General features: G+C 38.2%; 1 protein-coding gene across 2 annotated transcripts in view; it reads left to right on the plus strand.

The window, feature by feature from the left end:
• The window catches only part of GALNT1 (polypeptide N-acetylgalactosaminyltransferase 1), a 59,256-nt gene that overhangs the window by 29,762 nt on the left and 12,930 nt on the right, over nucleotides 1-16,564 (plus strand). For both annotated transcript variants that reach the window (XM_025365362.1, XM_025365363.1), the window contains exons 4-8: nucleotides 435-642; nucleotides 4,338-4,508; nucleotides 6,495-6,612; nucleotides 8,317-8,497; nucleotides 9,442-9,581. In XM_025365362.1, the coding sequence (XP_025221147.1) occupies nucleotides 435-642; nucleotides 4,338-4,508; nucleotides 6,495-6,612; nucleotides 8,317-8,497; nucleotides 9,442-9,581 (818 nt within the window). The remainder of the gene's footprint in view (nucleotides 1-434; nucleotides 643-4,337; nucleotides 4,509-6,494; nucleotides 6,613-8,316; nucleotides 8,498-9,441; nucleotides 9,582-16,564) is intronic.

Consider the following 16,564-nt stretch of genomic DNA (forward strand, 5'->3'; position numbering starts at 1 on the left):
TGTGGTAATCAACAAGACAATTTGTTTCTGCTTTCACAATTTTCTGAACTCTACATATTACATATTCTGTGTCTTCTCTCTGTTGAGGTCTGGATTTAATGCTTTCTTTGTATTGCTGATCCTTAAGCATGATTAGAAAAAGAACTGAGTCTGACAGAGTTACTTAGTGAAACATAGGAGCATTCCTATCCTTGGTTAAGTCTGAGCCCAAAGGCACTCTCCTAATTCTGCATGTAATAAAATAGAGGCAGCTCTAGTCCATTCTCTCGGGGAATATAAAGGCTTCCTTTAGCAAAATGGGTTTGTGAGTCAGGGAGCCTTACTGAGAGTGTTCAGTAAGGGTATGTTGAATAAATATTCCAAATCAAAATTACTTTAATCTGAATAGTGCCAGGCCACACCTGTTTTCATGTTTTGTTTTGTTCATTTTCCAGACTTTTTGAAAAGGCCTTTAGAGAGTTATGTGAAAAAACTAAAAGTACCAGTTCATGTAATTCGAATGGAACAACGTTCTGGATTGATTAGAGCTAGATTAAAAGGAGCTGCTGTGTCTAAAGGCCAAGTGATCACCTTCCTGGATGCCCACTGTGAGTGTACAGTGGGATGGCTGGAGCCTCTCTTGGCCAGGATCAAACATGACAGGTAATTTTCTGGTGTCTGTAAGTTTGTTTTTAGTGCATTTGTCCTAAACTATCTGGTTAATTGCCAAATTCTATGTTTTTAAATAAATATAAAAGTAATTTCCTCCCAAGTTTGCTTTAAAATATCTGTGTAAAGGACTCTAAAGAAAATATCTAGAAGACCACATTCTGAAGCCTGGCATGAATGTTTGCAAACTGTCGTGCTAATAGGGAGTGATTAGGAAGCATGTCGTTGGAATGTATACTATATGCTCTGTTCACCAAGCTGGAGCAGAACAGATAGATGGTGAACTTGGGGAAGACAGCATAAAACCCTTCACTTGTCCTTGCTCTCTAAAGCTAACACTGGAGCAGGCAGATCCTCTCAACTTGTAGTGCAGCAAGAAGTAGAAGAGAATGGAGAGAAGCACATTGTGTCCTGAAATGCTTAATTTTATATGGAAAGCACCATAATCTTGGATAACACAGGAAGAACGGTGGTGTAATGAACACCTATGGTTATAGTTTTTCATGTTACACATTTTTCAAATAACTCCTTATTTCTGGCTTAGTTCTTGTGCATCAGGAGAGAACTTGACTTCAGTCTGCTACATCTATGTTGGTTGAATTTCTCTTTGTCATTGTAATTTGAGGTAGAGACTATCCTTGTTAACCTTTAAGTTTAGATTTTAGTGGAGTGAACTTTTACTAATCAAGTGGAGCACGGTGGGAGCTAAAGCCACAGCATCTATTCTATTTGACAGCAAATGCTGGATCTACTTTTTTTTCCCATTCAAAGATGAATAAATAGGAAAACTCAGCATTGGGCCAATCAATGGGAAAGTAGAGCAGCTTTAGAAAAAAAAACATTCCCTGAAGAATCAAAAGAATAGCATATCCCTGTAAATTCTTTTCTTTAAATAATAGATGACTGTTTTAGGGAATATTTGCTTGCCTGAAGATAATACATAACCCATAGAGAGAAAGCAAGGTGAGGTGATGACAGAAGTATGGAAGGGAATCAGCTGAAATAGCAACCACAGTGACTTCCCATTTGGGCTGTATGGTGGACTTGATATTCTGAATAACTTTTCCAACTGAAAAAGCTGGATAAAAGGCCAGACAAATTTTAAATGCATCATTGAGTTGGCACAAAAGTAAGAAATTTGCAGATCTTGAAAAGAAGTGAGAGCAAATGTGCAGTCCAAACACTAAAGCCAGCTTTCACTGGTAGGGTTTCTGCTGAACTTTGGGGACACTAAGCTTCTGCCTTGAGAGACAAATAAGATGGAAGGATAAGAGACAAAACCTAGGCGCTGCCTCAGGTGAGAAGGTTAATAGCAAACACCTGTATAAAGCTGGGATCTTGAAATCTGTACCTTAGTATAAGGCAAGAATGAAAAATAAATCCCACCACATCAGAGAAAACTTGCTGTCTCAACCTTGGTATGCAGTGGCAGAGGGGAAACAAATCTTCCCTAAGAATTTGTAAACAATATAGAAAAGGAATGAACAAAACTCTTTTTATGAGGCTGGTATAACTGTGATATGAAAACCAGAAAATACTACAAGGAAAATTACAGAGCAAACCTGTTCATGAATGCTAGTGCGAAAATCTCACAATACCAGCAAACTGAACCAGCAATACACACACACACACACACATATGTAAAAAACATATCATGATATCATGCCTGCTTGGTTTAGCATGATACTACAAAACTAATTCATTTAATACATCCCGTTAATGTATTTTTAAAACTGTGATTACAAACTTACTAAACACCTCTGATCACTCCTATAGATACTGAAAAAGAGTTCACTGAAATTTAACATGAATTTATTATTAGAAAATACTTAGCAAACTATTACACAGTGGAAGTTTAATCCAAGAAAGGACAGCTTAAAAAAAAAAAAAAAAAAAAAGCCTTTGCAAGCAGAAATCATGTTAATGGAGAAATGTTGAAAGCATTTTTTAAAAAGATGTGGAACAAGATGTTAATGCCCTCAATCACTTCAAGACTTCAGGTATTATTAGAAGTCTTTCATAGGTTTTGCTGTACTACAATAAATAAAGAACATTTATTTATTGGAAAAAGGAAAAGCATTGTTGTCAATTGTATATGTGTTTGTGAAGAAAATGAATCTGTACATAAAATAATAGAAACAATAAGAATTCAGCAATGTTGCCAAACATGAGATTACTATAGAAAAGTTCAGGCTGGTGCAGTGGCTCACACCTGTAATCCCAGCTCTTTGGGAGACCAAGGTGGGCAGATCATTTGAACCCAGGAGTTTGAGACCAGCCTGGCCAACATGGCGAAACCCCATCTCTACTAAAATTACAAAAAATTAGCCATTCATGGTGGCTCATGCCTATAATCCCAACTGCTTGGGTGGCTGAGGCGGGAGGATCACTTGAACTCAGGAAGTCAAGGCTGCAGTGAGCCAGGATTGCACCACTGCCCTCTAGCCTGGGCAACAGGAGTGAGACTTCATCTCCAAACAAAGAAAATTTTATTTCACACCAACAAGGAATACTTAGAAAATATAATGTAAAAAGAAAAGATACCATTCGTAATAGCAATGGAAGTCGTAGACTACACGTAGGAATATGTTTACCAAGATTGACTGAAATTCACAAAAAAATCTTGAGAGAAAGGTGATGTTCATGGATAGGAAAGTAAATATCATAAGAGTATCAGTTCTACCCAAATTCATATATAAATTCAGTGCATTTCCAGTTGAAATCTCCACAGAATTTTGTTTGAGAGACTGTACAGGCTGATTCTAGCATTAATATGGAACTGTAAAAAGAAAAAAAAAAGTTGGGATGCTTCTGAAGAAGAATCAGATCTAAGGGGGCTTACCCTACTAGGCATCAAGACTTATTTTAAAGCTGTGTTAATTACAGCAGTGGTATATTGATGCAGGAATTCACAAAGAGACTAGTGAAACAGGGTAGGGTCTAGAAACCCGCTCATTTTTGTATGTAATCTTCATTTATGACAGAACAGGCACTCATAGTTATGGCAGAAGAAAAAGGGACCATTACATAAATAGTGGTGGAACAATTGGTTATCCATAGAAGAAATAAATGAAGTTGGATACTTGCTGTATATCATAGTTAAAATCAGTCCCTTGAGGATTAAAGACTTAAATATAAAAAACAAAAATATGCTTTTTAAGACAATATAGGAGTATGAATGAAAAGGGGAGGGATTATCAACCAGTAAATAATTATGATGCTAGTTTGATGGGAGATTGAGCATGAAAGTTTTCACCATTGCCTGTAACATTATAGAATGTATTTTTATTTTAAAAACACTTAGGCCCAGGTGCAGTGGTTCATGCTTGTAATCCCGGTACTTTGAGAGGCTGAAGTAGGAGGACCCCTTGAGCCCAGGAGTTAAAGACTAGCCTGGGCAACATAGGGAGACCTCGTCTCTACCAAAAAAAAAAAAAATTCTTTTAATTAGTTGAGTGTGGTGTTATGTACCTGAGGTCCCAGCTCCTCAGGAGGCTGAGGTGGGAAGATCATTTGAGGAGGTCGAGGCTGCAGTGGGCCCTGATTGCACTACTGCATTCCAGCCTGGGTGACAGAGTGATACCCTGTCACAAGGGGGAAAAAAAGTAAAAACACTCTACAGTTGTTCTATAGTTGGCATTAAACAGGAATGTTTTGAAGGATTTTTAAACTTGCTTTTATGACATCAGGAGAACAGTGGTGTGTCCTATCATCGATGTGATCAGCGATGATACTTTTGAGTACATGGCAGGCTCTGATATGACCTATGGTGGGTTCAACTGGAAGCTCAATTTTCGCTGGTATCCTGTTCCCCAAAGAGAAATGGACAGAAGGAAAGGTGATCGGACTCTTCCTGTCAGGTAATTAATTTGTCAAACATTTTCTCTAAAGTGTCATTGGCAGAAGGTTGTGGAGCTCTGGGAATCATATCAAATGGATCAGTGTATTTTGAGAAACATGAAGCATTCGTATACCTTATGGTAGTTAAGAGCCATCTTTCACATATGGGAGTGTTATAAAGAAGGATTTCTCCTCTAATAAAATTAGACATTTTTACTTATTCTGTAAATCTAGTGCACATGAGAAATGATGACATGCATGTTTTTTCATTCCTTTATGAACATTCTGCAAATGTGTAAGTCACATCTATTCTTTAATTCAGTTATTAAGGATAATACTACTTAGCTTAATTAATTGTGTCAGTATGTGAAACTATTACCTAAAACTGGGTCCCTGCATTAAAATGTGCGATTTTAAATTCAGACTTGTACCATCTGGATGAGTTATTGACTGGTAAAGTTAGAAAAGCTTGTATCAAACATAAAAATAGCTAGAATTGACACAAAGTATAAAAAAATTCATTAATCCATTTATTTTCTGATTTTTTTTCTCTACTTGGTCATATATAGATTTTTTTTTTTCAAGATGGAATAAAAATCCTCATGCTCTTTTTAGAACATGAAATTGAGACCTTTGAGCTCTTCTGAGCCATCCTAAAATTTATCCCAATTATATCAACCTGCTACTTCTGTATTAAGAGTTCCTTCAGAACCAGGCTTCAGCCGTCTTCTGTTTTTGGGCCTCCTGCATCTGCCTTCCCTTGAATTCAAGTCCAGTTCTGGCAACACTGAAGAGATTTTCCACTGACTGTGTGCTATTTTCCTTAGCCTGAGTTCTTAGTAGTGCAAGGGACTTTTCTTCTCTTTAGCTGTTAGTGCAATTCACTATCTAAATCAGGGGTTCCTAAACATTTCAAAGATGACAAACTTTTTTGAAAATCTGGTAAAAGCTATGGGTCTTCTCTAATGGAGAAAAATGCACATGTACATACAGAAGATTTAATACACAAAAAACTCAGGTCAAGAAACCCCTGTATTAAATGATAATTCTGAATTTTGGGCTGTTTCTTTTAAACCCTTTTCTCATTCTTTTTTTCTTCTAAAATCAAAATAAGTCCAAACCTTTTTTTGAAACAGCTATTTCCTCTGGAAAGGCAATGAGTACATTTTAGGGTTCATCTTAAAATACAGTTTTCGTGGTATCTTCGGTCCTTGTAACTTAATTATTTTTTCTCCTGGTTGGAGTTCACTTTTTCTCCATACTTGTTCTTTATAAAAATCAAATGGGCTGATATTCATTTATTTAAATCTTCCTTCATTTCTTAATCATTTTTCTGCTTAATTTCACGTCCCCACTCCTTTTGCCTACCTGAGCCCATTTTGATGAATTAGGTTCCTCTTTTGCAGAAAATATACCATACAGTCAGGAAGGAACATATTGATTTTATTCTATATTTTGTCTCCTGTCCTTAAAGATTTCTTGTGGGTATTGGGAAAAGACCTCGTTGTTTCCATCCTGTTTATCTTATGTGTTTAAAATATTTGCCACCCTTTAGAATGTGGCATGGTAACTCTAACCTGAATCTGCTTGGTTAATACAGTCAACTGCCTTGAAGTTACTAGGATCCATGGAGTGGGTGCACAGTCAGATGGAGAGGATTGTGAGGAATAGCTTTAATTTAAGGAGTTTGAGATCTAAACTCAGTTAGGACCTGAGGACCAAGCCAAGAAAGACAGAAAGTACTCTTAGAACTGTGACAGAGAGGGATGTCTGGGCAGAAGCATGACACAGCAAGTCTAGCAGTCAGCATGACCACGGTACAGGTCATGTCTGAAGACCAAATAACAGCATAAAACACAGAAAACCCCTAAGGCCTATGAAAGTTTATGAAGAGTGTGAGAATAAGTACTTAGTCAGTAGTTATAAATGGTTATGAAACTGCTTTTAAAAACAAAAGCTGATTGTAAATTTTAAATTGCTAATGGTATAGCGTTATTGAATTTCAGAACACCTACCATGGCAGGAGGCCTTTTTTCAATAGACAGAGATTACTTTCAGGAAATTGGAACATATGATGCTGGAATGGATATTTGGGGAGGAGAAAACCTTGAAATTTCCTTTAGGGTAAGTTCCCTTCAAAAAAATTAATCTTTTATTTAACCTCAAATATAGATGTGCTTTGATTATTCGTGTATCTCTACATAAAAAATAAAAATTGAATTTAATACAAGTTTAATGTAACTTCAGAACCTTCGGTCCATAAAAAAGACTGATATTAAAGGTTCATTATAAACTATTGAAGCAAATAATTTAGTTACCTTTGAAGTCCAGCTATAAAACTTACACAAGATTCCCTAGTTGTTTTTAATTTTTATTTTCAAGGAAGTAATTTAAGCTCTAAAAACTAATATGTAGTTTGAATATGCTACTTTGGTACTTTACTCTCAAAAACATAAATTTCACATTTTGTAATATGCTTTTTATTTTAGTGTGAAAACTTTTTTATATAAAACCTAGTCACTTTACCAGATTTATATTTTTCAATAAAAAGAAAAACGCAAAAGAATTCTAAAATGACTCTAAAGTGATTTAACCCAGTCTACATATAAAGTCTTTGCATTTCATGTTCACTAGAATCAACATATCATTTAAATGGCATTGCATATTTTTTACAATAACCAACTTTAGACACATAACTAACTTATTATAGTGGAAGTCACACTGACGTGTGCTGTAATCTGAACCAGTGAGCTCACTTTGTTCCCAGTGAATCGCTTTGCCTTCTTGTCAAAGAGAGGGTTGGACTCTAGATCATCTTGGAGATCCTATCCAGCTCTAACACTTTATGATCCTGGGAAAACTTGAAGGTAGGAACACTGAATATTTAACAAAATCAGAACTTTCCAAAATGTTATTTTAATTGTAAAGAGTTATGAGAGTTTTAACTTGTTTGGGGGAACATATTTTGAAAGGAACAGAAGGATTTCATTAAATTAAGGATGTAAGCACATACTTGATCATCTTTCTTTTACCCCTTTTTTTGTTTTTACTGTTCTAACAAAGACAACAAAACATGCTTTTACTCTCTCACTGAAGAACTTACGATGGATCTGGTTTAGATTCCTAGGTTCGGTTTCATGTACAAGCCGTGACACAGGTTTGGAGAGGGGTGAACAGATGAGAATCTGGCTGGCTACTCCATGGTCAGGTTTTGTTTGGTGGTTGTTTTTAACCATGAATCACATTAATACATTATATACTCTGTACACACAAAACATAAAATTTAAACATTTTGTGAAACAGTATGTCCTTGTTAACAAGTATGGGTTGCAATTCATCAATTTGAATTTATGATTCTCTTAGGAATAATGGTATGCAGTTAGAAGAATACTGCTCTAGATCTCATGTCTTTTCTGTATTTAGCCTGTAACCTATGTTTTCTTTATTTTAGTATTCAACTTTTGGTTTGATCAGAACCTAAATTAGAGAAATATTTCTCTTGAGGAAGCACTGACTTTGTAACCTAACCCTACAGCCAGAGCCCACCATGTGCCCCTGATTTTGTGAAATTCCAACTGTGGAACCCAATAGATGTCAACACTTTTTTTTTAAACTATCAATGTCATGTATGGTCTTAGCTGTTATTTTCAGATTTGGTAGTATGGAGGTACTTTGGAAGCTTTTTACCAGTAACTACAATATGTTCCATTTAAGTTTAAACAAAAGCCAAACCCCTATTTAACTGAAAAGAAAAATGCTATGGGAAAACTAAGGTGAACATTTCCTGATTACTCAGCTACATCTTATGGTCATCTCTGCTGTTTTCAGATTTGGCAATGTGGAGGAACTTTGGAAATTGTTACATGCTCACATGTTGGACATGTGTTTCGGAAAGCTACACCTTACACGTTTCCAGGAGGCACAGGGCAGATTATCAATAAAAATAACAGACGACTTGCAGAAGTGTGGATGGATGAATTCAAGAATTTCTTCTATATAATTTCTCCAGGTTAGCATTGTTTTGCATTAGAAATACCAGACTGTACCTTTCTTGACCCTGATCCTGGAGGAGAAGTAAGAAGGGTGGAAGTGAAGCTTTGAGCAGAGGTAAACACCTACCTCTTAAGGTTATTGTAAGGAATGAATGAAATCACACACAGTACAGAAAGTGCTTGGCAGAATGCCTAGAATAATATATAATTAACAGTAATAAATTATCCGGGTCAGTGTTGCTAGCCCAGATTTTACAGATGTTCTATTTTTTTAAAAAACCTAACCGCAACATTTAATTTATTCCTGTGAAGTTTCATCTTGTTAAATTTTCAGCCATTTTTCTAGCTTGCATGACTTTTTCTTGATTCTTGGAGTTTTCATTCAACATAACAAAACCACTGTTTTTGCAGTGGGTCATAAGCATTCTCTATAAGCAGGCCCTCGATGCTGTCATAGGAGGCTTTCATCAAGTATCACAAGGCCACCGAGAGCCCAAAACATGCCACCACAAGGGCCTTCTTTCCAGGAACTTTGCTACTCAGAGTTTTGTAGGAACAGTTGTTCCATCAGCTATAAGTCGGCCTGACATTGTTACTTAGCCCATCCTTATTTTTCAGTTACTGCAAGACTGTCAAGTGGCAGAGCGCACAATTCAGTGAGTTGTGTGAGAGAAGCCTGACTGCAAACAATTGCTCTGTTTAATATTTGAGCAAAATAGACCTTGATTTTTTTGGTCTATTTTCTCACATAAATGTAATTTTTCTCTGAAAAATTAAAACACATTTAATGTCTTTTCCTTGCTTTATACTTTTGGTGGATTCATGGTGTCTCACTTGGTATAGTTACATATCACCCAACTGATACCACTGTTCTCATTCATCTGGCTTATTAGATTCAACAATAAACATGTGTTACCTGAAACAGCACTAATAATTCAGAGTCAGTTATTTCTTTCAACAGGTGTTACAAAGGTAGATTATGGAGATATATCATCAAGAGTTGGTCTAAGACACAAACTACAATGCAAACCTTTTTCTTGGTACCTAGAGAATATATATCCTGATTCTCAAATTCCACGTCACTATTTCTCATTGGGAGAGGTAAGAAATACATATATATTCTATGTGGTTATTATGTTCTTTTTTATACTAAAAAAAAATGGAAGTTAAACTTCCAATAAGGAAAGTCTAAACAACATTCTTTTTCCCATTCCTCCTCCCTAAAAGTTGATTTCCACTGAGTTGATGCATCTGGAGATAAGCTGTGTACTGTGGAGTCTGTTTTTCCCTAATCTGTGTATAGTGATGTGTTTCCTAAACAGACTGTACCATCTGCAATTGTGAATCTGTAAAATTTGTACATATATATTTTAAAAAAAAGATTTCTGTGCAGGTCCTTTTGAACTTGTAATTATAAGATGGCTTTTAGAAAAAAACATGAAGCCAAGTAGGGAAAAAATCCAACCTTTTTGCAATAGAAATCAATAGAAGGACAAGATTTCCTTTTATAAATCACAGCAGCAAATGATGATATGTGTAGACAGGGCCACAACCAGGCCTATCCCAGGATTAAAGCTCAGGAAAAGTGGCCTCCCACTCTGAAGAAGATTGTCACTTCTTCAGTCCTTTCATTCATTCAACAAATATTTGAGTAGCTAGTATATGACAAGTACTATTTTAAGTACTAGGAATACAGCAATAAGTAAAGCAGAGATCCTGTTCTTGTTGATCTTACAGTCCACGAGTGAGACAGATTATGAAAGGCACACAGTATGTCAGGTGGTAATAAGGGCAGAAGGGGTAGAGAATGACTGGCAAGTGAGCGTGGGTAGTAGTACTGTTTTATGTAAGGAAGTTGAAAGAATAAAGAAGTTGAAAGAGTCCTGTCAAGGTGATTTTGAGCAGAGATCTGAAGAAAGTGAATGAGCAGGTTGTACGAATTTTTAGGGGAAGAGTATTCTGGGCACAAGAAAGAACAAGTATAAAGGTTTCTGTTTTTTGTTTTTTATTTTTTTGAGATGGAGTCTCGCTCTGTCACCCAGGCTGGAGTGCAGTGGCACTGTCTCGGCTCACTGCAAGCTCCACCTCCCGGTTCATACCATTCTCCTGCCTCAGCCTCCTGAGCAGCTAGGACCACAGGTGCCCGCCACCATGCCTGGCTAATTTTTTGTATTTTTAGTAGAGACGGGGGTTTCACTGTGTTAGCAAGGATGGTCTCGATCTCCTGACCTCGTGATCCACCCGCCTCAGCTTCCCAAAGTGTTGGGATTACAGGCGTGAGCCACCGCGCCCGGCCTAAAGGTTTCTAAGATGACGATGTACTAGTGCGTTCCAGAAACAGCAGGGAGACCAGTTGTCTGGAATAAAGTGAACAAAGTGGAGAGTAGTAGAAGGTAAGGTCAAAGACATAGTGAGGTTCAAATCATATAAAGCTTGTAGGCTATAGTGAGAAGTTTGCATTTTGCATTTTATTCTTAATCAAATGGAAGCCATCGAGAGATACCAGCAAACTTCCATTAGAAAAGGATCACATTGTCTGCTATGTGGAGAAAAACTATATGGAAACAGGAGTAGAGCTGGTGTACTGTTGGAAGGAAGAGAGTAAAGGATTATGTAAGGTTTCTATCAAGCTTGAGACACTGTAGAGCTGCCATTACTGAGATGGGAAAGCCTACAGGAAGAGCAGATGCTCAAGGGAATCAACAGTGTAGTTTGGGACACATTAAATTTGAGATCCAAGTGAAGATATGAATTGGTCTTTACATTGAAGAATACTCAGTTTGGGGCCGAGCGCAGTGGCTCACGCCTGTAATCCCAGCACTTTGGCAGGCCGAGGCGGGCGGATCACAAGGTCAGGAGATCGAGACCATCCTGGCGAACACGGCGAAACCCCGTTTCTACTAAAAATACAAAAAATTAGCCGGGCGTGGTGGCGGACTACAGGGTCGCAGCTATTCGAGAGGCTGAGGCTGAGGCAGGAGAATGGTGTGAACCCGGGAGGTGGAGGTTGCAGTGAGCCAAGATCGCGCCACTGCACTCCAGCCTGGGCGACAGAACCAGACTTTGTCTCAAAAAAAAAAAAAAAGAATACTCAGTTTGGGGGAGAGGTTGTGATAGAGATGTAAACTTAAAGGTTGTCAGCATATAGGATGGTTTTTAAAGCCATGAAACTGTATGAGGTCATCTGAGGAGGAGAAAATGTTAAGTATGAGAGAGAAGACCGAGGACAATGCCAGAGGGAATGCCACAGTTTAGAAATGATGGAGATGAGAAGGAATCAGCAACAAAGATTGAGAAGGAGTAGGCATTGAAATAGGAGAACCTAGAGAGTGGTGTCTCCAAGACTAAGGGAAAGATGATGTTTCAGGAAAGAGGAAGTGATCAGCTGTATGGAATACTGCAGAGAAGTTGAGGAAGATGAGTACTTAGAATTGGTGATTGCATTTGGCTAGGGAAATGTTATCAGTAGCCTATCTCACAGTGTTGAGTTTCCCATGGATGTCGTTAAAAACCGTGTTTTTAAGAGAGAATGGAAGAAGCAACATAGATGAATGTTTACAAGTCTTGCAAGAAATTTTGTTGTAAAAGAAGAGAAATGGGTGGTAGCTGGAAGAGAATATGGGCTTAAAGGGGTTTTTATTTGTTTATTAAGATAAAACTGTGCTGATACGAGCAACCCAAAAGAGAAAATTTACAGATGCAAAAGAAAGAGCCAACTTAACACCCATTAGGATGGCCACTATCAAAAAAAAAACAGACAGTGACACATGTTAGCAAGGATACTGAAAAATTGGAACCCTTGTGCATTGTTGGTGTGAATGTAAAATGATACAACTGCTATTTAAAAACAGTATGGAGGTTTCTCAAAAAAATGCTCAAAAAAGAGAACTACGATATTATCCAGCAATTCTACCTCAGGGTATGTATCCAAAGGAAATGAACGCAGGGTCTGAAGAGTTATTTTTACTTATATGTTTATAACAGCACTATTCACAATAGCCAAGAAGTGGAAGCGCCCCACGTGTCTGTTCATTCTGGTCCAGCTACCAATGCCTAGGCATTGTCCAAAATTGGGTCAGTTCAAAGGAAAAAACTCCTCATTCTTGGTTCTAAAGACAAGCTACAGAGTGACTGCTATAAATCTTGATAGAACATACAATGGAATATTATTCAGTCTTAAAAAAGGAAGGAAATTCTGATACATGCTACAACATGGATGAACCTTGAGGACATTACGTTAAGCATAATAAGACAGTCACCAAAAGAGAAATACTGTATGATTCAGGCAGCTAGAATAGTCAAACTCATAGAAACAGAAAGTAGAATGGAGGTTACCAGGGCTACGGGAAGGGGGTAAAGAAGAGTTACTTCATGGGTATAGAGTTTCACATTTGTAAGATGAAGAAGTTCTGGAGATTCATTTCACAACAGCATGAGTATATTTAACAGTACTAAACTGTACACTTGAAAACAGTTTAGATGTTAAATTTTATGTTATGTGTTTATGTACCAGAATAGAAAGAAAGAAGGGGTCTGTTGTTATAGGAGTCGTGTATTTGGATGGATAGGAGGTGAAATCTGTACACAAGTAGAGGGTGTTGGTTGGGGGTGGGAAGAAGAGAGGTCATCTTTTGTCATAGGAAGGAAGATAGGGGAATGGGAACAAGTGCAGGGCAGCTGTAGGTTTGGAGGTGGAAACTGGCAGTTTGTGGTGGAAGTGTGAGGACCTTCTCATCTGGTGGCTTGTTTCCTCAGATTATGGGCTGAGAGTGAGGAAGCTGTTGGTGAGGGGGAATTGGGGAAAGAGAAAAGGATGTAAAACAGAAATATAAGATAAGGGAAAGCAAGTAGATCCCCGAAGGAAGCCAGATGGTGGCGAGTTGGTGAAGCCTTCTGGCCTGGTGTTTTTTCCAGTGCCAGGACAGGCACAGACTTCTGCATTTATCCTTAACCATTACTAAGGCTATTTCAGGATTGACTTGAGCTCCCTACCTCTGAACTTCGTTGTGATTTAAGGAATTTGTTTTCAAACAAGTGAGGACTACATTGAGTTTCTTGAGCCCTTCATTCTCACCGATGCCTCGTTAATGGGAATGTGTTTTCCTTTGCTATAACCTCGTACTGGTCAAAGAAGGCCCAGGGTGAGTGGTGCGCCAGGGAAAGATTTCTAGCAGTCATTCTGCAGCTTGTCTTTAGAACCAAAAATGAGTTGTGGTTTTGTTTTTTTTGTTTTTATTTTGAGCTGACCCAATTTTGGACAACGCCTAGGCATTGTTAGCTGGGCCACAGTTTGGGCGTGTGACAAAGAAACACTTGTCTGCTCCATGGTAGATGGCTGCCAAGGCAAGCTTGCGTCTTACCTGCCTCTTGCCAGCTGGCTTCTGGGCAAGTCACAGCATTTACCCTCTGTGGCCTGCTTGTTGTCGCCTTATTAACTTAGCAGCTGGTCTTAAGCCTTGTACGCCCTTAATCCCAGGCCACATCCTCCAGGTTAAAAGTGTCATTTCTAGATTGGAGGTCATTCTTGAGAGTACCCACCATAGTGCAGCCAGGGATCTTACGCTTCTGATCACAGCTTCACCCATGTGAGCCTTCCTTTGCTACCAACAGTAATTTAGCCTTTTATAGATCTCTTGCCATGCTTCAAGGGTCCAGGGAAACCTGAAATCATAGGATTTTTGAGCAGAAAGGGAAGTCAGAAAATGTAAATATGACTATGGTAATAGATATAATTCAGAGCCTCTGGCTTCAGCTAACTCTGACTTTTGTAGTTCCTGTAGAACCTGAATAAGTGTGTTTCATTGTGGTATCTGATAGCTGTTAACCCAGGAGCTGAGTATTCTAAACAACAACAACAAGTAAACAATCTAGACCTTTACTGGTTTAGTCAGTTTTAGGGGCTGACCAATTGCTTTTCCAGGCAGATCTAATAATCCTAACATTTACTGAGCATGTACTTTATGTCAAGCACAAATCTGAATGCTTTATGAATATTAAAGCACAGTACTGTAGAATTGTGCTGTTATTCCCACTTCACAGATAAGTAAATTGAGACAAAAATAAATAGTTTAAAAAACACGGCTAACCTCACAACCATCTGGTTTGAGAGCCTGTGCTGTTAACCCTTAATGTCGGTATTCTTTCTCATATCTAACCAATACTTCCCTTGCAGCAGAGAGTGGAAAAGTGAATCTAAATTCACTAATACTAGATTATAAAAATGCTTTAACAAAGCTTTTACATTGTCCACTCTAATGAGATAAGATACTGATTCTGGAGGAGACTAATAGTAGAAACAAAGAAGGTTAAGCTCTCACCCTTGCCTGGTTTCCCACGAATGAGTGCATTCACAATTATTTTCAATTTCTCATGTCAAAAATAGTATTTTTAAAGTAACAGGTACAGCTAAGTTGCTACTTCTGAAATGGGGTTAAAGAGTTGCTGGGTCTGTGGATAAAGGAAAGAAAACCAACAGTTACTGTGTGTCTACTATGTGTCTGTATGTATTATCTCAATTAGAGCACTTAACAAACCCGAGAGAGAGAGAGATTTATCCCTGCTTTACCAATGAGAAAGGGTTCTTATAGCAGTGTTTTCAGTTCTATGTTGTAAATAATATTGATGTCTGATGTCCCCAAGGTGCTCAATTAGAAAGGTGAGGTACTGGGGAGAAGAAGGTAGATTTTGAGGTCAAATATGTTTGGGTAATACTATTTTACATCTTACATCCATCTGTACCACCATTCCCCACTCCTACCAAGAGTCATGGTATATTAAAAGGCTTTGAGAAGTCCTTCAACAAAGAAACCTATTTAAATTTTATTTATCTGGTATTTCCCAAACATATCTGATCATAAAACACCTTTTTTAGTGGGGCATCTTGCAAGATGCTGTTCTTCAGATTGTGGTTTTTGGAATCACAATCTTAGAGTAAATAACCTGCTCAAGGTCTCATGGCTAGTCAGGAATGAAGCCCCATCTGCATGTCCCTGAAACCTAAACTCTCACCTCTACAACTCTTTGAAAGTGTGGATATTCACACACTGTAAGTCAGACATTGCTTTGATTCAAGTAGAAAAGTTTGTTTCTAACAGCTCCTCACCCTTTATGATACTCTCAGTCTGTACATTGTTTCTAGATTGTTTTGGCTTGACCCAGTGGCGTGCCTGGCCACGCAAGGAAAAATGTGTTAATCAGCCATAAACAATTCCTATGAAGAGTACCATTAACCCACTGATCTTTCCCTTTGAAATAACTAAATCTCCTAGGATTTACACTGTTTCAGAAAGTACAAACCAAACTTGGGCACTTTCCACATGACTTTCATAGGGTGGCCAAGGGTGTGAGAACGGGGGTTTATTAGCATGTTGTGCAACTTTTCCCATCATTGACAAGTAGCTCCTCACAAATGGTGAATGATTTTCTCCTGTGTGTCAGGATCTAGACCTGCACATCCAATGTGTCAGCTACACTGAATTTAATTAAAATTAGGCCATGCCTGGTGGCTCACGCCTGTAATGCCAGCACTTTGGGAAGCCGAAGTGGGTGGATCACTTGAGATCAGGAATTCAAGACCAGCCTGGCCAACATGCTGAAACCCCATATCTACTAAAAATACGAAAAATTAGCTGGGTGTGGTGGCACACATCTGTAGTCTCAGCTACTCGGGAGGCTGAGGCACAAGAATTGCTTGAACTCTGGGGGTGGAGGTTGCAGTGAGCAAAGATCGTGCCACTGCACTCCAGCCTGGGTGACAGAGCAAGAGACTGTTTCAAAATATAAAATAATATAAAATAAATGAAAATAAATTTAATTAAAATTAAATAGAATTTAAAGCCTGGTTCTTCAGTCACAATAGCCACGTTTGAAGTGCTCAATATCCACACATGCCTAGTGGCTACCATATTAGCACAAATATAGACATTTTCATCATCTCAGAAAGTTGTACTGGATGGTGCCGGAGACATTAACATCTGCTGTTTTAAAATAGCCACACGGCCAGGCGTCGGTGGCTCATGTCTGTAATCCCAGCACTTTGGGAGGCCGAGGTAGGTGGATCACGAGGTCAGCATTTCAAGACCAGC

This window comes from Theropithecus gelada, chromosome 18, assembly GCF_003255815.1.
Source record: "Theropithecus gelada isolate Dixy chromosome 18, Tgel_1.0, whole genome shotgun sequence".
NCBI lineage: Eukaryota > Metazoa > Chordata > Mammalia > Primates > Cercopithecidae > Theropithecus > Theropithecus gelada.